This window comes from Cibotium barometz, chromosome 36, assembly GCF_041138505.1.
Source record: "Cibotium barometz isolate CiBa-2024 chromosome 36, ASM4113850v1, whole genome shotgun sequence".
NCBI classification, from domain to species: domain Eukaryota; kingdom Viridiplantae; phylum Streptophyta; class Polypodiopsida; order Cyatheales; family Cibotiaceae; genus Cibotium; species Cibotium barometz.
In genome coordinates, this window is record NC_141081.1 from 31,217,620 (window position 1) to 31,244,641 (window position 27,022).

At 43.8% G+C, this 27,022-nt stretch overlaps 1 protein-coding gene across 15 annotated transcripts in view; it reads right to left on the bottom strand.

Annotated features, from left to right (window-relative positions):
- LOC147617786 (uncharacterized) overlaps nucleotides 1-22,872 on the bottom strand; it is a 74,623-nt gene extending 51,751 nt beyond the window's left edge. For 13 of the 15 annotated variants that reach the window (XM_086776026.1, XM_086776029.1, XM_086776033.1 and 10 more), the window contains exons 1-8: nucleotides 21,958-22,872; nucleotides 18,322-19,059; nucleotides 17,906-18,001; nucleotides 17,740-17,820; nucleotides 17,420-17,654; nucleotides 3,419-3,579; nucleotides 3,013-3,297; nucleotides 2,665-2,921 (exon numbers count right to left, since the gene is read on the bottom strand). In XM_086776026.1, the coding sequence (XP_086632152.1) occupies nucleotides 2,880-2,921; nucleotides 3,013-3,297; nucleotides 3,419-3,579; nucleotides 17,420-17,654; nucleotides 17,740-17,820; nucleotides 17,906-18,001; nucleotides 18,322-19,059; nucleotides 21,958-22,281 (1,962 nt within the window). In that variant the 5' untranslated portion in view covers nucleotides 22,282-22,872 and the 3' untranslated portion in view covers nucleotides 2,665-2,879. The remainder of the gene's footprint in view (nucleotides 1-2,664; nucleotides 2,922-3,012; nucleotides 3,298-3,418; nucleotides 3,580-17,419; nucleotides 17,655-17,739; nucleotides 17,821-17,905; nucleotides 18,002-18,321; nucleotides 19,060-21,957) is intronic. The other 2 variants (XM_086776035.1, XM_086776036.1) reach the window with 2 other exon arrangements.
- Between the last annotated feature and the right edge of the window lie 4,150 nt (nucleotides 22,873-27,022).

The following is a 27,022-nucleotide window of genomic DNA, read 5'->3' on the forward strand; positions in this document are numbered from 1 at the left end:
GCTAACTATTGAAGGCAGAAATCGTGCTCTTATTCTGCCTCCCCTACTTAAATCTGAGCAGAAAGTTGTATGGGCCTAATTTATTTATGTATTGTGTGCTGTTATGTTGATAGTTCTAGAAAGTACATTTTCTTTTGCAAGTTGTGAATAACTTGGTGAGTTCAAAATCATAGCAGCTATAAAACGCGTTTTTTATAAAAAATACTCAACGGGACGTTTTTTTGGATAAAAAACGTCCTTTTGAAAAAAAACGTGAGGTTTTTTTTTCATTAAAAAATTTGCCAGGCTAACGTTTAACGTTATGCCTGGGCTTTTTTGGGATCCGCGTGCGCTCTGGTGCGCTCTGTTGCTTCCCGAACCTGCACGCCCAAGTTCCAACCTCACACGGTACGGTACTCTCTCTCTCTCTCGCTCTCATCTCTGCTCGTTCGCCCCTGCTCGTCGCTCCCCCTCTCTCCCTTCGTTCGCCTCCTCGCTGTGCTGGTCGCCCCACTTTCCCCACCCAACCCGCTCCCCCTCTCTCCCTTTGTTCGCCTCCTCGTTGTGCTGGTCGCCCCTGCTCGTCGCTCCCCCTCTCCCCCTTCGTTCGCCTCCTCGCTGTGCTGGTCGCCCCACTTTCCCCACCCAACCCGCTCCCCCTCTCTCCCTTTGTTCGCCTCCTCGCTGTGCTGGTCGCCCTCCTCCCACCCAACCCGCTCCCCCTCTCTCCCTTTGTTCGCCTCCTCGCTGTGCTGGTCGCCCCTGCTCGTCGCTCCCCCTCTCTCCCTTCGTTCGCCTCCTCGCTGTGCTGGTCGCCCCACTTTCCCCACCCAACCCGCTCCCCCTCTCTCCCTTTGTTCACCTCCTCGCTGTGCTGGTCGCCCTCCTTTCCCGAACCTGCACGCCCAAGTTCCAACCTCACACGGTACGGTACTCTCTCTCTCTCTCGCTCTCATCTCTGCTCGTTCGCCCCTGCTCGTCGCTCCCCCTCTCTCCCTTCGTTCGCCTCCTCGCTGTGCTGGTCGCCCCACTTTCCCCACCCAACCCGCTCCCCCTCTCTCCCTTTGTTCGCCTCCTCACTGTGCTGGTCGCCCCTGCTCGTCGCTCCCCCTCTCTCCCTTCGTTCGCCTCCTCGCTGTGCTGGTCGCCCCACTTTCCCCACCCAACCCGCTCCCCCTCTCTCCCTTTGTTCGCCTCCTCGCTGTGCTGGTCGCCCCTACTCGTCGCTCCCCCTCTCTCCCTTCGTTCGCCTCCTCGCTGTGCCTGGTCGCCCCACTTTCCCCACCCAACCCGCTCCCCCTCTCTCCCTTTGTTCGCCTCCTCGCTGTGCTGGTCGCCCTCGTTTCCCCACCCACCATTGCTCAGGCCCATAACTCTCTCTCTCTCTCTTGAGTCTTAAAGTTCAACACTTCAAGTTTCAACTTTAAACATGTATGTGACATGTCTCGACCAAATGTAATTAAACTAGTGTTTTTTATTTTAAAAAAAACAGTATTTTTTATTTTGGCCCCGCGAAAAAGACGTATAATACACGTATTATACTTTGCCGTATTATACGTCCCGTCCCATACCTGGCTGCTATGTTCAAAATTAGTTGTCACCAGGTGGATTTTGCGAGAGGTATCCTTGCCTGCAGAGAATCCACTATTACATGCTATCCTGCAATAATACATTACATAATTGATAAAAAAAAGTATTATTGCTATGCTGCAATAATACTTTTTTATCAATTATGTAAAAGTAATCAATTGTAAATGACCCGTTTTACAATTTGTATCAAAATTCTGCTCAAAAGATTACACTTCAATTTCTGAATCCCAAATATGTAAAGGATAACACTTGCTGCTCAACATATTTCAACGAAGTCCCCGGTGAGTTGGTCTACCAGTAATCCACTCAAGTTTGTAGCCCACCAACGGCATGAATTTAAATCTAACCACCGGTAAAGAACAATTTCTAGTGAAAAAGATTAATACTCTGGCCTGTATCTTTGGCTACCTACAATCGCACCATGGCTTGTCAAGTGTGGTGGCCTAGCAAGGAACAGAAGATGAAAGATGGATGCCAACTTCTTGTGGCTGAAACCAAACCGTAAGTAGCATGGAAAGGGCTTAGTGCAAGTCTCGGCTGACTTTGATAGAATAGATACTCTTCACCCATGGCCTCTCAGGCCGAATCAGAAGCAATGAGATAAAACGTGCAATAAAATGCGGCTGGCCACTAGAAAAACCATTGCTTTCAACAACCACCAAAAAAATAAAAAAAACTAAGAAGTCTTTCTGTCTTTCTAGATCGAATGCACCATACACACACACACACAAAATTAAAAATCGGAGAGTACCCATGAAAACATCATACACCTTAAAGAAGGAGTTTCAGTATACTCATTTGATATTCCACCTTATCTATTCTACTTATACTACCCATTGTCCACCTAGTCGCCCACAAAGAACACTACTTGTAAACACGTGCTTCTAAAGACTACATCTCATCTCAAGCACTCGGGCAAGGTACAGATTACAACAACTGACTAAACATACAATTAGTGTGCTCTTAAACATGTCTCGATAAAGTTCCTGATGTTGCTGTAAAATGTTTGTTAGCACATAGATGACACAATTCCTCCCCCGTGGAGTATTTATCATGTGGAAATCTTTCTAGGGGATAAAAGGAAGCTTGGCTTACCAATTAAGTACTACCAGACTTCCGAGGCCAGCAACGGCTGATGAACAAGATGTGGCAGCAGACATCAGATGTGGGTTTCTAGATGGCTTAAATATTGCCTCTCCATGAGATAGAAAGTTTTACATGCACATTGGTTCTTCTGCACTCTGGAAATCCAAATGAAATTTTGAATTGACATCACCAGCCTAAACAGAACATAAACATTCAGACACTGGTCATATGCCCATTAACTGCTCTAAAGTTGTCTTTACACGATCCTGCAGCCCACAGCACAACTCTGTTTAAAGCAATCCTTGGGAGAGAAAAAGATGATACAAAAAGAGAGTCAAAGAGCACATGGATGCTAACCTTCACATCGAGGCAAGGATCATCCACCATTTTCAGCAGCTGTTGCTCTATACCAGTATCTCGGAGCCTTGCTACACGAGTCACAGCACCGGAACTATCAGGATAGCTTAGATTCATGACACACCAAACTGCAGCAACTCGAAGCTGTGGATTGCTCATGTCTTGCAAAAATCTCAATATAGGGGAAGGACTGCAGCCTCCTGGCAAAATAGGTGCCACAAAACTCATTACAGCTTCCTTGTGGGACTCATTACCAGCAGCAATATTGCTCAAGACATAAACCCCCTGTCTCAGCATCCAACCAAAGATCAAAAAGAAACAATCCATGAGTCAAATGAAGAAAATATCCCATGGCTTGCAAGTTCACACGGTGATAATTGCAGCAGCACAGAGGAAAGTTTAAAACCTGAGTGCAGACTTCCGGTCTTGAGGCAAGACGAAGTTGCTTTTCCACAGCAGTCAGAATAGCACTATCTTCAGCAAACACTTGCTGTACAGAATCCACACTGCCATACACAAGATTCCGCACAAAAGCCAAAGCTTGCTCCTCAACCATCTCCTCTGAATCTAGTTACAATGCACACTAAATGTCAGACCTGCCAGCTACCATTCCAATTAAAACATTACAAATCTTCAAATCTATGATCTTTTCAAGGATTTTCTACCATGTTGAGAAACATTGCTTAAATCCAACAAGATGGGAATTAAAAGGAATAACGTCTATTCATAGCCATATAACCAGCAACACACTCATTTAGGGGTTCTTAGTTCATGACCTTTAGACTTTATCTCTCTAGTTCTTGATATTCTCTCTCTACTTCTTGGAGAGATGTGATGTACAAACCTACTTTGCATAATCAAAGGATGAGAATGCTTTTACCTTGTCTACTTTGTGTCATCATTGCATAGAACATTAGGGGTATGTTAATGCCAAGCCATTTAACCCTAATCCCGAGAAGGTCCAAAACCCTAATCTTGGCTAAACCTTAATCTGCCCCCCTACACCTCCCTTTATGGCTTTTTCAGTAACAAGAATGGCAAGGGATGCAACACCCTACCGTTTTCATTTGGCGATCCTTCAAAACAGTTATGCTCTATTTAGGCCCAAACCACCGGTGCTTCTTGCAAGATCTTTTCAATCTTAGGCTGGAGTTGCTATGAAGAAGGTGAAGAAGTGCAGAGCCCTCTATCCCATGGATACCCTTACTCTCATCAATCACACTATCAATGCCACACACAGAAACCCACCCTCGTCACCATGTTGTGAGGAACTTTCTTTCTTTTCGGCTAGAGCCGTGCTTGAAACGATGCAAGAGGATATGTTCTAGAACCATAACTTCAGCTTCGTCCACTATGTCTGGTTCTTGTTCATTGTGGACATTGGAAAGAGGAGGTCCAATATAAGGCTTCAACCAACTAACATAGAACATATCCTGCATGGTCCAATTGGGAGGTAGCTTTAGCTTCATAGAAACCTCGTTGATCTTCTTTAGAATGGGAAAGGGTCCGAAGCTCCGAAACGATAACTTTGGGCATTACTTCCTCCCATGTTTCAACCTTTGCTTCATGATCTTGAGATATACGCAGGAAGATCACATCTCTCCTGTCCTTGTTGCACAATATAGGCCTCCTACACTTTAGCCAACCTGTCTTTCACAGACTCCAAAATCTCTTGGCATGACTCTGTCAACCTGTTAGCTTCAAACAGTGAGGACGACATCCTGGTCAAAAATGACTAAAATGGTCTTCCACGCGCTGCCTCATATGGAGTCCTACCAATAGCTAAAGAAAACGAGTCATTCAACGCAACTTGAACTAAAGGCAAAAAATGTTCCCACTTACCTTGCTGGTCGTGAACATAACACTTTAGCACGTCGAACGCCAATTGATTGTAAATCTCTGTCTGGCCGTCCGTATGTGGGTGAAATGCACTGGAAAAATTTGACTTAGCTCCAAAGTTATCAAATAACGCCATGAATCCAGGAATACAAAGTTGTGGTGTCGAATTTATCACCATACTTACTAAAATTCACCCTTTCATGAAGGTGAGTCGAAGAAGTGGCAAGTATTGTCCTTGCATCAAGAGCTGCAAGATATCGCTCGTGCTCCACATGTTGTCGTTGTTCCTCCTGTGCGGCAACGATGGCTGCAACCTGTGTTTGAAGCTCTACCTCCCATACTTGCAAATCATGTAATGCATGTGACTGTCGTGTTTAACTCCTCAAGGGAAATAGCCAAAGCACAAATCTGGGAAGGAGTCTGGGACGGAACTTCAATGATCACTAGTGGAGGAAAGGGGGGAGGAATGGGTGTCGAGGTATCTTGAAGAGGTATCCTTTTCTTTAAGGCCTATATAGAAGCCATACACGCCCGTAGTTGTTCACTGTTGTGCTATGATGCGCATAATTCTTAAAACATGGCGTTTGTATCACCACTAGTGAGTTGGCTTCTGGAAGTAGTCTCGCTGTCGAAGAAACAGTTTCTACAGGTGTCTAGTGTTCTCTCTCTTCGCCAAAATTCACCATAGTGAAAGTGGTCAAGTTTTTCCCTAACCACAATAATACCATCCACTATGTGTGTGGGAAACGTTTCCGGTGACTTCCGCAAGCTAAAACCAACTATCCTTCGAGGGACAAGAATCACACCAGTATAGGAGAGCGACCGACATCTGAAAACCAACCACACAAGCGAGAAAAAAAATCCTTCTTTTTTTCTTGGCTGAATTTCTTCACCAAAAGGCAAAGTTTTGATACCGCTATAACATGTGGAAGCTTCCAAACATGATTATACTTTGATAATGAATATTCAGCACCTTGGTTCCTAACGATTGCACAATGTAGTGGAGATTAGAGAGCATGTGAGAGAGAGAGAGAGAGAGAGAGAGAGAGAGAAGAAGAAGAACAACAACAACAACAAAGACAAGGTACACCCGATTGGGTCCCAAATACCCTCTAAAGGGACCCCACCAAGGACTGGTGTATTTGCTTTATTGAATGATGAGAAAAAGACTAACTTTCTGTAGGTCCACCGTGGCTGTAAATCTATAGCCTGTAGTCGAAACAGAATAACTTTAAGGCAAGCAAGTTTTACCCGACTACACTGAAAAGCAAGCCATTTTCCTCTGTAGTACAGGACTCAACCTTCGAGTTCACCTTGCTTGGGTTCTCCCATGGCTGTCCTGGCCCTTGGATACCTTCAGTACCTTGTGAATATGAGATGGTAAAGACCTAGACAAGCCTACGCTTTTATAATTCTCTTTTATGCTGGTTGGTGGGCTAAAACGGGGTCGGCCTGTTTATTATTGCTCCATGACCTGTTTATTCAGCCAAACCTAGCACCTTTTTATATGTGTGGCCACCCGAGTGCTGGTATGGCTAGCCGACTGCTGTGCACACCCTCTAAAGGCTAGCCGACTTGCTGCCCAAGCTTGGTAGGACTGGCCAACTCCAAGCCCAACCCTTTCTTGCAACCTTTTGGGGTGGGGGTGGCCCACAAGGCTGCCCCTTCACCTACCGCCCAACATACCCCGCAGTACGGATTGGCACTGCTCCATGTCGAGACTTGCACACCTAACCAAGACCATGTACGGGACTTGTACACCTGACCCTGGATGCTTAGAGTGGAACCCTGGCTAACTCGACTCCCGGACTAAGGCTCACAAGGGACTAGTTACCACTCCAGGTCCTGCACTTGTTGTACAAATATGTCCACGTGGCATCCAAGTGCAGAATGCACGCGCGACAGATAGAACAGCTCAAGAAGATCAAGAAAATCAAAAGAATCAAGAAGATCAAGAAGGGAATCTTGAGGTGCAAGATGATGCTAAGTTGGGGACATTTGCAATGACAAGTCTGCCGGCTACATTTTAGTTTTGGGAGAACAACAAACAAAAGCAAAAATGGAATAATTCAGCATTTTAAGCAGCAAATTGTGCTACAAAGCTGTGTTGAAAACACAAGCACACCCTTCACTTGGAAAGGAGGAAGGCCAAAACAGAGTGAAGAAATCAAGGAAAAGATGGCTGCAACAGACATAATTTTCAAAACAGTGCAGTTTTAGACCTGGAGTTTGAGAAAACTTCATCACTGAAAGTTCTCATCATAGAAGTCTGCCAACATTGTCGGGACTTGAGGCAACTCCGAGGCTCGAGAGCTTAAGGCATTTCGTGTGCTTAAAGACCATCAACTTGAAAAGACATCGGCCTTGGAGTCATGGAGCCAACTCGGGATCATTGGCCTCAGACAAAAAGACCAACTTGGAAAGTCATCAACCTCGGGAGTCATGGAGGAAATCTAAACAGCTCGGGAGGTAGTGTCAGGTATTCGGAGTCTCTGTGTGTGTATCCTTCATATACATATACCCCTGTTTGTGTACCCGCTTGTGTCCAAGTGTGAACAGCCCTTATATGTGTGTTAAGTGCATGTGAACCACCTCTTGTAGCAGTTTACGTGTGTGTGATGAGCAGTGATGTCATTGGCCCTTGCCATGTGTCATTGCCCCAGTGTGTGTTGTGTCAAAAGATAAGGAGTTTTAACCATCAATAATCAAGGTATCTTTGAGTGGTGCAACCACTGTGTCTCACTTCACTTTGATACCTCTCTCACTCTCTCCACTCTCTCTTTACTGCACTCATCCCCGTGCATCAGTTTACACCTCCATAGCTGCTGCACTACTTACCCTAACTAGCCAAATTTGGTATTAGTCACACTCGATCCTGCTGCCTGCCTAAGCACCGCCGCCCCAGAGCCGCCCACCACCATTAGTGCTGGGCGCACCCACACCCGCCCATTTTCCTGACAGCACTAGTGCCGAGTGCTCCACCGCCGCTGCTCCACTACCTCACCGCCACTCCTCGGCCTTCAGTGGTCACCTAGCTCCTGGCCTGCCACAACAGCTCCACCAGTTCATGTACGCATGCTCAGCCCGCCTCACTGCCATTGTTCCACCCGTTCGTTACCGCCCGGTGGTGGTCTTTCACTTTGATACCTCTCTCACTCTCACCACTCTCTCTTTACTGTCACTGTGCATCAGTTTAAGCCTCCATAGCTGCTGCACTACTAACCCTAACTAGCCAAATTTGGTATTAGAGTCGCGCTCGATCCTGCTGCCTGCCTAAGCACCACCGCCCCAGAGCCGCCCGCCACCATTAGTGCTGGGCGCACCCACAGCCGCCCATTTTCCTGACAGCACTAGTGCCGAGTGCTCCGCCGCCGCTGCTCCACTACCTCGCCACCACTCCTCGGCCTTCAGTGGTCACCTAGCTCCTGGCCTGCCACAACAGCTCCACCAGTTCATGTACGCATGCTCAGCACTCCTCACTGCCATTGTTCCACCCGTTCGTTTACCGCCCGGTGGTGGTCTTTCACTTTGATACCTCTCTCACTCTCTCTTTACTGCACTCATCACCGTGCATCAGTTTAAGCCTCCATAGCTGCTGCACTACTAACCCTAACTAGCCAAATTTGGTATTAGAGTCACGCTCGATCCTGCTGCCTGCCTAAGCACTGCCACCCCAGAGCCGCCCGCCACCATTAGTGCTGGGCGCACCCACAGCCGCCCATTTTCCTGACAGCACTAGTGCCGAGTGCTTCACCGCCGCTGCTCCACTACCTCGCCGCCACTCCTCGGCCTTCAGTGGTCACCTAGCTCCTGGCCTGCCACAACAGCTCCACCAGTTCATGTACGCATGCTCAGCCCGCCTCACTGCCATTGTTCCACCCGTTTGTTACCGCCCAGTGGTCGCCTCCATTTGGCCTGCTCCATCCAACTCATGTGGTCATACTAGTGCACATCGCAACACCGCTGTTATCTCAGCCCTGTATGCCATCGTAGCGGTAGCACCCCCCCCCCCCGCCTCTCAGCCATTCAACTGGCTCTGTGAACTTCGCTGCCAGCAGCCAGTGCTATTTGTCAGTGTTTCTTGGGGGAGCTTGTTCAATGCCTGCCACCTACCTCTGTGCCTCTTAATGCTGCCCAGCAACGGCTCTTCCCAGCTGCCCGACTGTCAAGGCTCTGCCTACCATAGTCACAAGGAATGGGCATTTTTAGACTCGGGGATGTTGGGGATGGCAGCATCAGGAATGGCCATTCTCAGTCTTTTCCGTCCCCGTTCCCCGTCTCCGTTTCGCATCCCATGTGACTATGCTGCCTACAGCTTCTTGGCCTCGTCTATGGCGCCTCTTACACTGTTTTGACATCGCCCCTTTGCCTCTGCAGCAGAGATCAGCACACTCCTACATGTGTAAGGCCTGATTGCTCCTATACCTACACGACCTGCTGATGGATTATGCAGAGGACATCCCAAACGTTGCTGGCACTTTCAAAGTCTCAGTTGTTTCCTTCTTCATCTTCATCAAGCTTGGGGCCCAAGGAGCAGTAGCATAGAAACACCACTGAAAGAGACCAGTCTTCATCAACAAACCCTCAGGGAAGTCATTAAACGTCCAAAAAAAATCCCTTTTTGTGTTTATCTGTGAGTCATTGTTTCTCTGCCCGGGGGTCCCCCGAAATCTGAGTGAAATGATCCATGGGTGTGTTCTTTCCTTTACATATTTGTATCACCTTCACTTATAAAAGGCTTCATGTTTTCTCTTATCCTTGTTAGGAGTTGGTGGGGGGGGGGGGGGACGAAGGTTAGGTAAAGAGTCTCTCTCTTCTCCTTCTGTCTACTTCTCTATGTCATGAGCATGTGATTAGCGTTAGTCTTTATTGCTTTGCGTTAATCATCATTAAGCACGCTTCCGCATAGTAGGCATGTTACAAGACAGTTCCTCACAAAGTTTCAGGACCAAGGGACCCACGAAGCGGTATGGCTTGACAAAGAGTTCTTCGATGACTATCTGGCTTTATTGACGGACTGTTTGGAGGCTATGCAGCTTCCGTCAGGTCAAGCAAAAGGGGATGTCACATGCATCCCGCACTTGAATGCCATGTAGACATATCTGAACAAGAAGGTGCAGGACCTAGAGTGGAAACTGGTCCCATGTGAGCCTAGTCCGGGACGAGTCAGCCAAGGTTCCACTCTATGCGTCGAAGGTCAGCTAAGCATTGTCCTGCACATCAAGCAATGCTAGTCCGCGTTGTGAGTCTCCCTCTGGAATGATGTCAAATGTTCTATGTATCTGGTTTGCAACCGGATGCTAGACCTCTGTGTAGGCATGTAGGTTTTGCATGTAGAGATGGGGCCAGCCCATAGGGCTACCCCAAGACTAGACCAACCTCTTAGTGTGGGCATGGGGGAGGTGTAGAACCACCCCCAAGGGGCCAGGAGGGCCCTGACACCATGACTTGGGCTGGAAGGGGCTGTCGGCCAGCCCTATGGCCACTAGACAGCCAGCCGACTGGCCCCAAGCCCTACAGGGGCTGTCGGCCAGGTGTGGGACAGCCCACACAGGCTGCCTAGCAGCCAAACAGCCCATGCGCAGGTATAAGCCGCAAATTGGTGGCTGGACAGAAGCGAACGGCGGACAGCAGCCCACAATGTGAAACGTTGAAAATATAAGCATTAAATGCTTATTCAGCAAGTCATGGAGAACTTTTCTACTGGCCGACTGAGTGCTTTTGGGAGTATATATTCGTCATGAAAGCTTGCTGAATTCTGAGCATTGAAGTTACTGATTCGACCCCAAAGCTTCGGCATGTTACGCTGACTAGCATTTCCTCCCTATCTGCTAAGAAATCTCTAGCCGCATCAATCTAAATACCCTCAAGTCCAACTGTTACTAGAGATCTAGGTTGGTATCCATACATCAGCATAAACAGACTGTAACCAGTAGGCGCATGCTTAGCATTATTATAGGCAAACTCGACCATCGCGATGTCCTTCTCCCAATCTAATGGTCTCTGGGAGATGTATGTACAAAGCATATCCTCCAAAACCTGATTCACTCTCTTTGCTTGCTCCCATCAAACTGAGGATGATTGGAGGAACTCATACTCAACATAGTCTCCAATCTTTGGTAAACTAGCTCGTAGAAATGTCCATAAAACTTATCACTGACTATATCAAAAGGCAGTCCATACAACCTCAAAAGTTGCTCAACAAATTGTTGTGCCAATCTAGTTGCCTTCACTGTCACTTTTGTATGTAAAAATCGTGTCATCTTCATCAATCTGTCTACACCACCTAGATAAGATCATGCCCTCTGCTAGTCCATGGCAAACCTACAATGAAGTCCAGTGGAAATACTCTCCCATTTACCTCCTAGGATCTCAAGAAGATGTAACATACCTCTGGCCCTGAGGCATTCTGTAAACGAAAGGGCAACTGTACACGGAAAAATCTTATCAATCGTGAAATCTGAAAATACACATAAGCATGCCAGATAAAACAAGATGACAAATCTGCACAGTACACCACTAGGGGCCAGAAGATGGGCTGACCACTCCCCCCCCCTTATGGTTAGATTACCAAAAAGGAGTCTGCTTCCAATCCAACTTTGCAGGTGCCCAGGGTTCACCACTAGCTGCACCTGTTTCTTCCAATACAATATGAAAACAAGAAAACATAACATAAACTGAATTTGCTGATAATTCTCAGCACAAGTGAGCATTCCCGGCATCAAGCACATGCAAGACAACTATGGACAGCCCATAGCACTCCCACATCAGCCCGGGACAACTCAACATCGTCTTCTTCTTCCTGCCTGGCTCATAGAGCAAGTCGACCAGCCCTCAAAGGCTATTTTTAGCACTCAACCAACCCTCAGTAGCCTCAGAAGAAATCGACCAACAGCTATACACAAGCCTACAAGCCCCCGGTCAGAAGGAAAATTGTCCAGCCTCTCTTCAAGCGGTAAATCAGCCGGCCCCCAGTGGAGAACATGCAGAAGGGGTCGGCCAGCACCTCCCATGCACCTGTTAGGTTTTTGTCACGATAGAAGGCTGTAAACATCCTGTAGAAGCAGTCGACCAGCTCCCATGCATCAGAAAAAGCAGGTGTCTCCCCAGAACTGGAGTTTTCTCCCATAATAGGGCTTTCCTGCTGAAAATAGCCCACCCCTGTGCTTTTCTAGTCCAAAAGGGGCTGCCTACTTGAAAGAGGCCCAAATAATGTCCAGTGCCCAGCTTTTGGCCGCCAGGTGTATTAAATAAGTCCTGCTCAATGTGTACTCACTTATAAGTTGTCCGGTCACTTATAAGTGAGTCTGAACCTGCACCAATAATTATTAGCATGTGAACTCATAAAGCTGTAAATTGAGTTTTTGGGGATACTTACCACCTGCAAAACACATGTAGAGCACCTGTCAATCCCAAATAGGTGTGCACATACACGTCCACAGGGTGCCCAAGCTTCCCCAACGCAGGCAAAAATCTCAAGCATTGTCCAGGCAAACAATACAAGTCATTCAAAGATAAAATCAAAGTCATGCACACACGAGTGCAGCTAGACTGGAAAAAACACCCATCTGCTCAGTTGTATTCGATAAAATGTCCAGGGCTCATGATCCTTCCGGAACCTTCCCAGAACATAAATACAAAAGATCTCCAAGATAGCTAGTCCCAGAGAATTTCATCATGTCAGGCTCCATGAGCCATACATGTACACCATGTTAGGCCCCACAAGCCACACATGTACTATCATGTCAAGCTACACCAGCCATACATGTACTATCATGTCAGGCTCCATACGCCACACACACCATGTCAGGCTACACCAACCACACATGTATGTCATGTCAAGCTCCACATGCCACACATGAACAATAGAAAAATAGAAGCTGTAAGGAATTTTGTGACATTCCCCCCCGCTTCTAAGCAGTTGACCGCAACTGAAAAGCTTTCAAGTAGGCCTTCAGAAGCTCCGGATAATCCATAAAATAATCCTCGATCCATTTTGCATCCATAGCCAAATAGTTTTTAAACTTCACAAGATACCTGTACACTAGCTTGCCACTTGCATGCTTGCGCTCTTTATGAAAAACTATCTGCTCCGGTCGCAATACCTCCTCAAGTTCATCCACTTCTGGTGGATCTTCCAAAACTGGTTCCATAGGAGGTGATCCCACATAAGGCCTCAGCAAACTGGCATGAAAGGCATTGGGTATTTTCCAGTGATCATGCAATACCAATCTATATGCCATTTCATTTATTTTCTGCAAGATTTGGAATGGCCCGTAATACCTATTTGAAAGCTTAGGAAACTAGCCTTCTTTACCTGGCCGCTTCCGAGGACGTGTTTTCTCAAACTTAAGTAATACCCAATCACCTTCCTTGAAAACCACCTCTCGCCTGTGTTTGTCAGCTGCCTTTTTCTGCTTAGCTTGAGATCTTTCTATGGCTGTCCGAACCTGTGCAAATGCAATACCCAAATCACGAACATACTCATCTAATACAAAAGATTTCATCTTTTGTTCGTGAGATAGGTTGAAGCACCACCCTGCCATAGACTATCTCAAATGGAGCCTTATTAGTTGAAGAATGCACTATGTTATTGTATGCAAACTCAACCAATGGCAAATACTTTTCCCAATCTGACTTTTGCTCAAATACATAACAATTGAGCAAGTCAAGCACAGCTGAATTTGCACTTTCACTCTGACCATCAATTTGAGGATGATAAGCTGATGAAAAACTCAGCTTTGTGCCCATATTATCAAACAATGCCCGCCAAAATAAACTGGTAGTCCGAGGATCTCTATCTCCCACAATAGACTTGGGCATGCCGTGATGTTTTAAAATCTGAGCTAAGAACAACTTTGCCATGTGCTCTGGCTTGATTGTTTTCCTCACAGGAATAAAGTGTGCCTGTTTGCTAAAACGATCCATAATAGTCCATATAGAATCATTTCCATGTGCTGATTTTGGTAAATCCATAATGAAATCCATATCAATGCTTTCCCATGGTTCCTGTGGAATGGGTAAGGGTTGAAGCAAACCAAGAGGCTTGTGTCTGTCAAACTTGACTTTCTGACACACTATGCACTCTCGCACATAAGCTCCAATATCCCTGCATAGAGCTGGCTTGTCTAGTAGCCAGAATACCACGATGACCAACATATGGCGGAGCATTACACTCTTCCATAACCTTTTGGCGTAGTTCACGCACTACATAAATACGATTTTGCATCATCAAAAACCCATCTCTAATCGAATAAGATGTGACAGCAATACCATGATTCATATCAGCCCAAACAAGCTGAAAATCTGTGTCCAAAACATGATAGGTGGTAATTACGGCATGCACTTGGCGGTCTGCGTAACAAAGCATCCGCCACCAAATTCTTCTTGCCCAGGGTATGCAAAATCTGAAAATGAAACATGGACAAGAAGTTTGCCCACCTTAGATGCTTTTCTGAGAGTTTAGGCTGTGTAAGAAAGTGCCGTAAACTCTGGTAATCTATTTTTACCATAAATTCAACCCCCAAAACATAATGCTTCCATGTTTGAAGGGCATGAATAACGGCTAACAACTCTTTCTCATAAACCTGCAAATACAATTCCACATGTTGCAGGCGACGGCTTTCAAAAGCCACTGCATGTCCCTCTTGGTTCAAAACAGCCCCCAAACAATCTCCACATGCATCACACTCAACCACAAAAGGTCTATGCAAATCTAGAATAATAAGAACTGGGCCTAATATGATGGCATCCTTCAACTTCTAAAAAACTATCTTTTTGGGTTCCGACCAACGGAATGCTACTTACTTCTTCGTTAGATCATGTAACGGCAAAGCTAAGAAAGCAAAGTGTCAAATAAATCGACGATAATAAGAGCATAAACCAATAAAGCTTGTAGCTTGATGCACATTGTGCAATTCTGGCCAATCCTTGATGGCTTGAATCTTTGCAGGATTCATGCGTACTCCATCTTTGGAGACAATATGCCCTAAATAGTGAATTTCTGACAACAAGAATTCACTCCTCCCCATTGATGAAAAGTTTATGTTTCATTAACTCTTTAAAAACAATGACAAGATGCTCTTTATGTTCCTCACTCTTTGAAAAAATGATAATATTATCAAAGAAAGTTCTTGTGAACTTACGGTGAGGTCTAAAAATTATGTCCATCATTCTATTGAAAGTGGCGAGAGCATTCGTAAGTCCAAATGGCACAACCAAATACTCATATAATCCAAATGATATTCGAAAAGCCGTTTTGTGCACATCTTGAGGTACCACTCGAATCTGATGGTCTTAAGATCAATGCAACTAAAACAAGCAGCTCCTTCAAGTTTATGAAGAATATCATCAATTTGAGAAATCGAAAACCTCTTCTTGATAGTAATCTTGTGAAGGGCCCTATAATCAACACACATTCTGCATGTCCTATCCTTTTTCTGCACAAGTAAAACTGGAGAACAATAAGACGAAGAACTTGGCCTTATCAACCCCTTCTCAAGCAAATCATTTACTTGAGTCATGATTTCCTCCTATTGGTCAGCACTCACCCTATAAGGAAGTCGGTTAGGAGAAGAGCTTCTAAGGATTATGTCAATACAATGTTATCCGGTCACTTATAAGTGAGTGTAAACCTACACCAATAATTATTAGCATGTGAACTCATAAAGCCGTAAATTGAGTTTTTGGGGATACTTGCCACCTGCAAAACACATGTAGACCACCTGTCAATCCCAAATAGGTGTGCACATACACGTCCACAGGGTGCCCAGGCGTCCTTGGCCCCATGGACAACGCAGACAGAAATCTCAAGCATTGTCCAGGCAAACAATACAAGTCATTCAAAGATAAAATCAAAGTCATGCACACACGAGTGTGCTAGGCTGGAAGAAACACCCATCTGCTCAATTGTATCCGATAAGATATCCAGGGCTCATGATCCTTCCGGAACCGTCCCAGAACATAAATACAAAAGACCTCCAAGATAACTAGTCCCAGAGAATTTCATCCTGTCACGCTCCATGAGCCATACATGTACACCATGTCAGGCCCACAAGCCACACATGTACTATCATGTCAGGCTACACCAGCCATACATGTACTGTCATGTCAGGCTCCATATGCCACACAGACACACCATGTCAGGCTACACTAACCATACATGTATGTCATGTCAGGCTCCACATGCCACACATGAACAGTAGAAAAATAGAAGCTGTAAGAAATTTTGTGACACATTCAGCCTTTTATTCACTTGACATTGACGACACTTAACCACATAGTCATGAACATACACCTTCATTTTAGGCCACTACCATGTCTGTTTTACTAAATTATAGATTCGTTGTAACATTGGATGACCCGTTGTAGAAGCGTCATGACATTCATTCAATTTCCTTTTCCTAATCTCAACGTTTTTGGGTACACAAACCTTCTCATTCCGGAATAACAATCCATTCTAGATTACATTCATACAAGATCCTTTTCCTAATCTCAATGTTATCCAGTACACAAACCTTCTCATTCCGGAATAACAATCCATTCCGGATAAGGAACTAACCACCTACCACACTCACGGATAGCATGACTCATGAGTCTTTCTAAATTATGGAGCTCCCTGCTTGAACCTATTGCCAACACCGACCAAAATGACTGTTGGTCTCACATAGTCCTCTTAGAGAGTTGTAGAAACACTATGGTCTCGCCAAAGTCCACAATAATCTAAGTGGTAATCATTTGTTGTTGAAAAGAAGACAATTCGTCGACTAGTCATACTCCAAAGGCATAATTTCTCAAGTGCCATGATCGGGTTTTTAGTGTCAAGCGATCAAACTGCAACAGAATTGAGCAATTGAAGTCGTGGATCGAACAATTGTTAAAGTACAATCGGAGATGAAGCTTGATAAGGCTTTTCGAGCTCTCAAGCTTAAGGTGAAGGAAGCACCTTAATTGGCCTTACCAAATCCTAACACCATTTGTGGTTGTGATGGATGCTAGTAATTTCATGATAGATGCGGCATTGTTCCAAGATGGCTGACCTATAGCATTTGAAAGGAAGAAGCTTGACGATACCCATGTCACATGACACACTTAGGAGAAAGAGCTGTATGCGGTTATACACTCTTTGAAAACTTGGCAACATTATCTTTATGGAACCAAACTTGTGCTGCTCACTGACCTGACCACATATGTAATAGACTTGAGTTTAGAGGGAGGAAGGCATGGTAGGCTGAGTTTATGCAAGATTTTGATATGGAAATAAAGTATCAGAAGGGTAGCCTACATAGAGTGTCAGATGCCTCGAGTAGAATTGGGGAGGTGAAGTCTTTTAGCATCACCGAGATCAGGGTTGACGTTTTGCTTCATTACCCATTTCATGTCAATGTTTGAGTTTTACGTCTGTGTTCTTTCACTTTTGTGCATAATGACTCTTAATAATGTTATGTCTCACTCTATTGCTCAAGCACATTTCATTTAGTTCCATGTTTAATTCCATCTTCTGTACAGATGTATGATGTGCACATAGTCAGAGAATCGTGCAAGTTTGGTAGCAAAACAAATAACTTACCATGAATCAAACTGGTCAGTGTAGACACAGTCAACTCTGCCATTACTTTTTCCTTTACTGACATGTCTGCTAAATAGAGAAGATTTCTCAATGCCCAAACTGCATTCAACCGTAGCATTGGATCCATTGAGCGGACCAGCTGAATAAGCTGACTTACACCTCCACATTGAAAAAATACTGATTTATGAGGGGTAAAGTCAAGTACAACATTACTGGCTGCACTTAAAGCCGCAACCTGAATTACGTCATATATAAACCAGTCACTTTGAAAGTCAAAACAGTGAAATGGTATGTGTGCTGCAAAGAACTTGGAAACTGACCTGAACCACAGGATAAGGGTCATCCAGCAGCTTGAAAAGAGGAAACACAAGCCGCTCATCAGATAAGCCTGTTCGAAGGTTCTGTTTTCAAAAATCAAATCAGTAAAAGGACGACAAAAAGGGTGCCAACTGCACACACTAAGATTGAAAATAAGACAGCCCTAACCTTTACAGATCTGGATATACTCTTAATACAGGTACATGCTGCAACTCTCACATCCTCAGATGGATGGGACAAAGCAGATACGATTGCAGCTTGTGCCTGTTGAAAGAACAAAGTAATAATTGGGTTACCCGCCCCAGTATAATTACCTTCCTGCCATGCGTTCCCAGCAGAAAACTTGTCACCGATAACTATGATAGTCTAATATTGTGAAGCCATGCTCTTTAACACTACCATAAAGAAGAGCAAATATCTGCCCATTAATTGACTGAACTTCTTGCAGAATTAGGTAGAAAAATACATCTTAAGTTTGCTTTAATAAACTGAATTCAAATGAAGGATTAGACTTCTTGATCATTGTTCATGAAGAGCATTGTTAGAAATTGGAAAGCACGGTAAGATGGCCAAAGGTAGCATACATTCTTCCCAGATTCCTGATCTAGCAGTTGTCTCCGGCTATCTTCCAACCGTGAGCAGAGCTCTGCAAGTGCCATTAGTACACCCTCCAGCTGCTTTGTTGGAAGAGAGCCTTTTTGCAACAAAGCACAAAGCTTTACAATAGCATCAAATTTGTAAGCCGCCCTTTGAAGTTCCTCATTGTTAGCGACGATGTCAGATAGCACGGTGGGAGAATCTTCTCCTACTTGCCCCGACTCTTCAAGCAGTTTCACGACAACAGCCAGCATGCTTGCCCGAATTTCCCACTCTTGTGGATAGCAGGAAGGGCACGATCTGCTGACATTTGCCAGGCACATACATGCAAGAAACCGTGTTTTTGGTGCCTTATCTTTGACAAATTTGATGATTGAGGCCAACGCTCTTCCTTGATCCATAGCAACAAGCCTCAGTGAAATTTGGGAATTGTTCTTTACTAGAGCAGCAAGCCCATCAAGAGCAGCTTCTCTCCTCTTTATAGATCCACAGAGAAGGCTTGCCAAACTCTGCATACCACCCGCCTCAACAATCATCTGCTGATGTTCTGGGGTTTCACAACACCTTGCAAGGACATGGGCTGCAACTTCTGCTACATTTTCATTTCCACTATTAAGAAGAGCTAACAGTAGCTCCATCCTTTGCCCCACCAACATATCATTTCTTGGAGCAAGAGTTGACTGAAAGATCATCTTTAAGGTGCGAGCACAGGCCTCAACTACCTGCTGCAGACAGACGAACTTGCATTAGAGATTTTAGGGCAAACTTAATGAATGGAAACGGGTTCTGACTGTCCGTAAAACTCGTAGATGCGCGCAGGTGTCAAAACAAAAAGAGTTATGCCTGAATGGATACAAACTAACAGAACAGTTATACATAAATTTGTTGGAACAACACAAAAATCCACCATTCTTCATCAGAAGACTAAAGAGGTCAAAATTTTCCATGGTCCTGCTTTCATTTTATTTTTTCCTTCACTTCCAAGGACTTACTGACTGTTTAGTTTCCAAGTTAGGTAAACCCAGCAGACTGTTTGTAGCCTGTAAGGTGACAAAATGCCAAAAAGCCCAAACAACACTAATCACTCTGCCTATATTTTCATAATGGACTTTTAAGGGAGTTGATGCAGACTCATGCGAATAGATTTACTAAAATGATGTTGCACACAACAGTGTCTAGCTGACAACAAATTGGCAAGGCCAGCTAGTCACTGATTACACATGTTAAGGAAAAACTGCTACCTTGATTTCACAATAGCCTATGATTGCCATACTGACAAAACTTTTGACACGAAAAAAAAAAAGTTGCTTGTTGAGAAACACACAAAAAGCTACCATGCCACAAAAAAGATCCACGTGTCTGCTTACACCAGATCTTATATTAAAGAAAGTGCAATTTCAGTGGGAGGTTGACATCTCACCATCTCAATGTTAGAATGGATTCTTGCCCTCTACTTCTCACGCTGCCATGTGGCAGTCTATTATCCCACATAGTGGGTTGGGGTCAACTTAACCCCTCTATATAGGGCAAAATGCCCCTTGGTCTTCCATGGTCCCCCCCCCACCCCAACATCCCATGAGACCACCAATAAAGGTGGTGGATTAGGGAAGACAAGGGGCATTTTGCCCTATACAGAGGGGTTAAGTTGACCCGAACCCACACTGTGGGATAAAAGACTGCCACATGGCAGCGTGAGAAGCGGAGGGCAAGAATCCATTCCAACACCCCCTGGATGCAATGCCCGAAGCCAAGCAACAGGAGCCGACCAAGCTCCGATACCATGTGAGAATATATGAATATGAAGCGGAAGTAAAAAGAGATCACACAAGAGAGAGTAGACAGCCAAGAGAGATTCAATACTTTTCAGTTCTTAGCTCAAGTGTTGGATTTCTCTTAGCTGTCTACTCCCTCTTGTGTGATCTCCATTTGCTTCCGCTTCATTTTCACATATTCTCACACTCAAACTCATCGGAGCCTACTTGCAGCATTTTCCATTGGAGTTTTAGTACCCTTATTCCCACAGCTGTTGCCAACAATCATCCACGTTGGATGAAAACTGAAGTGTACACCTTGGATTGCACATAAAGCACAAGCCAAGCGGGTGAAGAGATAATATCTTGTTCGTGCTCCCTGCAGTGTCCTTGGCAAATTCTGGAGCAGACTCTACCCATTTTATTTTTGTGAAATCGCACAACTAAGCTTTTCTTTTGCCTGACTTGCCTCACCACACCCATGTCCAGGGCCATTGGAAGAAAACCCCATGCCTCGTTAACTTCAACTCACAAAACCATAGATAATCAAAACCATCATGTATAGCATAGACTGCAAGTTATGATATCTACATATATCATCAGCACAGAAGTCTGTGCTGGTTTATTCCCTAACTTGACAGGGACTCTAAGCTTTAGCAAGTGTTCAAAATACAGTTGATTCCAAGGGGACAAGGTATCTGGCATGTCTGTCTTTCTGTTGTTACCATTAGACGTTATTAGAGTTGATGCAAGAGAAGGGGTCCCAAAGCACAAGGAGACTGAGGCCTACCCTTATCGCCTGAGCAGCTCCTACAAGACAAACAGCGAACACAAACCAACCTAGATATGGTGCTGGCGGCTCACACAACAAAAGCACACTTATCTCTCGAGCAGATCCTGCAAGACAAACACACACAAACCAGCCTAGATATGGTGCCAGCAGCTCACCACCCAACCATAGCTCCGTCCAAAGCACCCCGAGCTATGAGGCTACCCCCTAAGGAGTCATCTTGTCCCAAAGAGCCAGAAAAAACAGAGAAACAAGCTAGATGTAAACAATAGCACTACCAAGGCTGAGCTAGGATGAAAATGGTCATCTCGTCAAGAACACAGGGTCTGGCTGTCTTGAGAGAGAGATATTCTTGCAACAATTGAGAAGCATCAAAATCACTGTAATCCTTGAGCTAGGGCAATTTTAAGAGAAGCAAAAGCAAGTGACTATCCGTGGCCAATGCCCCTACATCCAGGTCTATACACTTCAAAGTTTACATCTTAAGAGATCAAACATCAGAGATTTTTAAAGATAAAGACCCTTGACAACTTCCTGTTTGAAGTCAGCCGGTTTCAACCCTCAAATCAGGGAGACCAAGCACGCTCCACACTCCACACACCAAGGCTAATAAAGGGGAATCTTTACCCAAACCTAGAGGCAAAAGTAACAATAGAACAAATGGCTTCTTGCCAGTGAAGCATGTCTCTCTGCCTTCAATGCCAAAGAGCTGACTCTGTGGCAATTCAATTGCTAATGCATAAAATGCAACACTTTTCGTATGCTATGTGTTTTTTCAATCTACGTAAAAGCTTAATTCTTTTGTCTTAATCATACATATGTACATGTATATATCTGAGAATGAATGAATGTACACATGTATGTATGTATGTATGTATGTATATACATAAAAAAGTGTGTATGTGTGTGTGTGTGTGTGTGTGTGTGTGTGTGTGTGTGTGTGTGTGTGTTCTTTTATTCAAACATTTACTGTGATTCTTCAACATTCATAAAATTGATTCTTCAAACATTTACTGTGATTCTTCAACATTCATAAAATTGATAGTCTGGAACATTAAAAAGTTCACGTTAGTATACCTTACCTTGTTATCCCCAAAGGAGAGCATTTTAAGAAGGTGGGGGAGGACTCCGCTGTCGAGCACTGCTTTGACACCTGCTTCGTTTCCACATGCGAAACTACCTACTGCTGCAGCAGACTGCACCAACAAAGGCGTTTCCGTGTCACTGGCCAGAATCTCCACCACGCGGGGTACCGCTCCTAGCTTTATGTAAGAAAGCTTCTTGGTTTTATTGCCAATAATCTGATTCTTCACGTCGCGAAGAGCTTTTAACCTAGCTGTGGTATCCAGTGAGCTCAAATTCTCCACCAGATCCTCGGGCTTACCCCATCCTGTAGAAGCCGGCATCTCCACTTGATGTGGAGAGACTAAAGATGAAAGAAAAACTTTTCGATGTAATGAAATAAGATCAAATGAAACTTATCAAGAAAAAATCGATGCAGAGAAATCTTGAGCTTTTCGCTCTGCTGCGTAGACGAGAAGCGCGATCTGGAGAAGCGAAATGCAGGCGCACGTCTTCTGGCAGTGCACAGCTGATTTGAAGACGGGAGAGAGCGCACGGCATCCTTCTGGTCGAAAGAAGACGCGTTAAAAGCCCTAGCTATGGCGATCAGGGCAGCAGACGCAGCAGAAAAACCCTAGCGATGGCAGTCAGTTGGAATACACCAGCAGATGAAAAAAACTGGTGATGGCGTCAGTAGAAAACCAAGAAAGCTCGCATATGCGATCTGCACAAACGGGAAGCTTGTTGGAATGTAGCGAGCTTGACCTGTGGACAGGCTACGGCGTTGGATTTCTTCCGCTGCTGTAATTTGTCTGATGATTCAGGCAAAGCTCTGGAAAATGACAGGATGCCTAAACAGGAACAGAAACGAGCAAGAGAAGGAGAGTCACGACTTATCATCAAAGCCTGCTCTCGTTTTGACCTTAGGGTCAAGAGTTACGCCCCTTGATGACGAATAATTATTCATGTTTAAACCATGCTTTTCGTGGATGCACATCATGCATTAAAAGCATTGCACATTAGTCTTGATGGAATTGTAAACTGGATTATGAGCTCTATAGTTGGCTTTGTGGCTCATTTATGAAAAACTTCCGTACTTGGACTCTGAAATTGGGAGAGGGGCATCCCAAAGATCTGGCTACTGGTTTTGTCCAATGGCTAGCCACACTAGTGGGGCTAGTCATGAGGACTAGGGGTGCATGGCATGGGACACACATGCCTCGTGGGTGTGGGTTAAGCCATGGTTTGAATGGTCTCTAGCTAGGGGGTGGCTTATTATTATATTCAGTTTGGAGCTTATGGTTGAATACGCTTGGACGAGCTTCATGGGTACGTTTATGCGTGTAAGGATCTTGGCGGCGGACATACAAGATGTTTCATTTATATCAAAGCTTGTTTCCTTACTAGGAAATTAGAGCTTATAAACCAAGTTGTTGATTTGACAATTTGTTGAGAGTTAGGAGTGTAGTAAATTTAAGGGGTGTAGTTTGTGAATATGGGTCCCAAATTTCTTTTCGCTATTAATTAATTAGTGACAAGGGCTCCAACCTTTGAAGTGGATGCTTGATTAATTTTTGAAAAAAAAACCTTGCGATGCTTTCGAAGGGCGGTGGGAATTTTCCTAAGGTTTCATGGCTTCACCACCTCTCTCTCCTTTAGTGGGCTCTTTTTTTTTTCTTACACGCGGCATATCCTCGAGAGAGCAGGCTCTCTCTCTCTCTCTCTCTCTCTCTCTCTCTCTCTCTCTCTCTCTCTCTCTCTCTCTCTCTCTCTCTCTCTCTCTCTCTCTTGGCTTCTCGTGCCACATAACATGGAGAGGAAGTGAGGCTAAGGTTCAAACATTGGATTTGAACCTTAGATATCCATTAATTAGTGCCCGCTTGTGAACTGATCCAAATCTTGTCCAAATTGGATCAAACTGAAGCTGGAAGGCTCTAGAACCCAGTTGGGCTTGGTTAGTGGCCTCCCTCACCTATAAATAGACCCTCAATCCTTTGTATTTTCATACTAGAGCATACCATGCCAGTATTTTCTCTAAATTAGCTTATTTCTATTCTCTCTAATTTTCCTCTTCTCTTGAGAGCTTTGAAGCTTCTCTCTCCTCCAACCTCTCTTGGATATTACTCTCTCTCTCTCTCTCTCTCTCTCTCTCTCTCTCTCTCTCTCTCTCTTGGTGGCCAAGGACTTGCTTGGAGGATTCACTTCTAGCCAAAGAAACAAGCCCAAATCCAAGGTAAACCTATTTTAATAGTTTTTTTCAATTCTCATAATGATTTTCTTCTTCTCAACCCCTCTAAAGCTTGAGAAAAACTTTTTAAGCAATGGTTTTTCCTCAAATCAAGCTTTCCCAAATATTCATAATGTCTATTTAGATTAATATTAATTTTAGCTGTAGGAAATTAGAGCTTATAAACCAAGCTATTCATTTGATAGTTTGTTGAGAGTTAGGAGTGTAGTAAATTTAGGGGGTGTAGTTTGTTGAGAGTTATGAGTGTAGTAGATTTAAGAGGTGTAGTTTATGATTGTAGTTGCATGAAAACCCAAAACTAATGACCATTGAAAACTTTCTTTTTATGGGAAAACTGATGAACTTCATTGCTTATAAGAGATAATTCTCTCTTACGATAAAATTATGTTTGATATAAATCTTTATAAGAAAATCGAGGGGTTCAATTGGTTTACTAGCAGAAGTTACAAAGGTTTTGAAAACCTTTCATTATTGTTTTGCTTTATATGGCTTTGAAGAACATAAGGGTTTAAAAGAAAACCTTTGTGTGATGTAATTTTTTCAATGTATGAAAATTTTACCTTATGAATTACGAATTCATATGCTAATTTCTTCTCAGGGTCCGAGACCCGGCCGCCCAGGGAGGGTGTGTGTGTATGTGTGTGTGTGGCTAGTTTAAAACATATACAATACCCACATATGAATAGATAAAACTATTCATGAAGCCATACTATCTTGATTCAAAGAAGTGTTATACATGAAACAAGTTCAACTATGAGTCATGTACACTTTAGGGTCATTGACGACAAGTTGCGTCTAGTGGAAATAAAATTAAAATAACAAGGGAAGCTTGTTTGAAATTAACCACAAGAGAAGAGAAGGTAGGTCCTGTAACTTGCATCCATACAAACAAACAAAACAATTTGTTAACCTGAATGCGTATTACAAGTGTTAGTGGACCTATCCGCATGTTATAGATGTCACCCTATCTCCGTAAGTTAAAAACAAAAAAGCCTAACCAAGCTAAATTATGTAAGTCCAAGTAGCATTTAACATCGCATGTACTAATTGATACATCCAATTGTTATGTGTTTATCCAACAGTCACCATTAAATTTATGTTGAAAGAACCTCCATTTAGCAAGTTCATTAATATCTTACAAATCTTATGAATTTTTTATGAGCCAGCCTGTGTCTCTATCAATCTTGAAATCCTACTACAAACATAGAAGGACCTGAACATAACTAGATCAAATATGTGAAAGAGGAGTGTACTTCCCCTCAATAAGAGTAGACCAAGTGAGCCGCAGATAGCAAAGTATTCATTGCTATGTGACTAGCAAACCTACAATTTCTAAGTAGCAGGACCCCTATAGCTAAATCTTGTAGGTTTCAATAAGATGTTACTATTTGAAACAGACTCTCAAAACTCAGTAAGACTGTAATAATCTCAGTAAGACTATAAAAACACTTTTGATTGAAGATCTGAAGTATGTTGAGTCAGGTTTGAGTCAGATAGCATAAGTTGAGAGTTATAAGTGTCTGACAAGGTCAGGTGAGTATCGTCAGAACCCGTCAGCTAAGGGTGTGGAAGAATAGAGTCAGTCTTTTTGGGTTGAGAGGAAGCTATTTTGGATCTAGTTTGACAGTCAGAAGTCGGTCTAAGTCAGTCAAACAATTTGTGGGCTAAAGGATATCTAACAGAGTCAACTGGAAGATAGCTAATGTCAAGTTAGGGATTATAACGTTGAATCTTTGTGAGATTTAAGGCTTTGGAAGGTTTTTAAGCCTTAGAGAATACATAAGTGAAAAGATATGAGAGGAAGCTATTTTGGATCTAGTTTGACAGTCAGAAGTCGGTCTAAGTCAGTCAAACAATTTGTGGGCTAAAGGATATCTAACAGAGTCAACTGGAAGATAGCTAATGTCAAGTTAGGGATTATAACGTTGAATCTTTGTGAGATTTAAGGCTTTGGAAGGTTTTTAAGCCTTAGAGAATACATAAGTGAAAAGATCTGAACTAGACATAACTCAGGGAGTCATCATAGCTGAAGATCAGCTAAAGTGAGGTAAGAGACTGTAGTGTTCAATCTTTATAGGATCTGAAGTGTTTGAAGGTCTATGAGTGTCAAAGGACAGAAAGGTAAGGAGATTTGAATCAGCTGAGTCAAGTGAATCAGTTTAGCAGACCTGAGTCAAATAAGAGGCAATAGAGGATAACTGACATATTTAGTATGTCCTAGAGCTAGAGATTTGAGGATTGAAGATTGCTAGTTCTGGAGGAAAATCTGAGGGTCTAGAGAGGACAAGAATCTGATAAAGGTCAGCAACTGTTCAGCTGAATTAGATTACAGTCAGGTAGTGGTCAGCTGAGAGTCAGCTCAGGGTTAGTTTAGGTCAACAGTTGTCAGAGAAGGTCAGTTGAGGAGATAGGGTTGACGATCAAGGTTGTTCATAGTCATATCTAACCTAAGAAGACATTTTAGAGGATCAGCTGATTCAAGTTGAGGAGGATAAGGTGTCGCACTGTATTAGCAGAGATTTAGAGGAGAGTTGTAAATTTGTTGTGTGCCCGGGGCTGGTGGGCAACTCATAACCATGTAGTCTAAACAAAGTGATGATCATGGCTAGAATGAACCCATGTTCATAACAATGTGTATTCATAGTTCAAAGCAACTCTCTTTCATTTTTCTCAAATACTTACCATGAAGAACAATTAAAACAAATCTTTGATCTAGTAATATTTAAAGCTAAAACACATAATATAGTTTCATAGATTAGTTTAATTACTTGCAAAATCCCATCTTATTCATATATTAAAAAACTATGTACTTGTGTACCTGGGCAGAAGAACCCCTG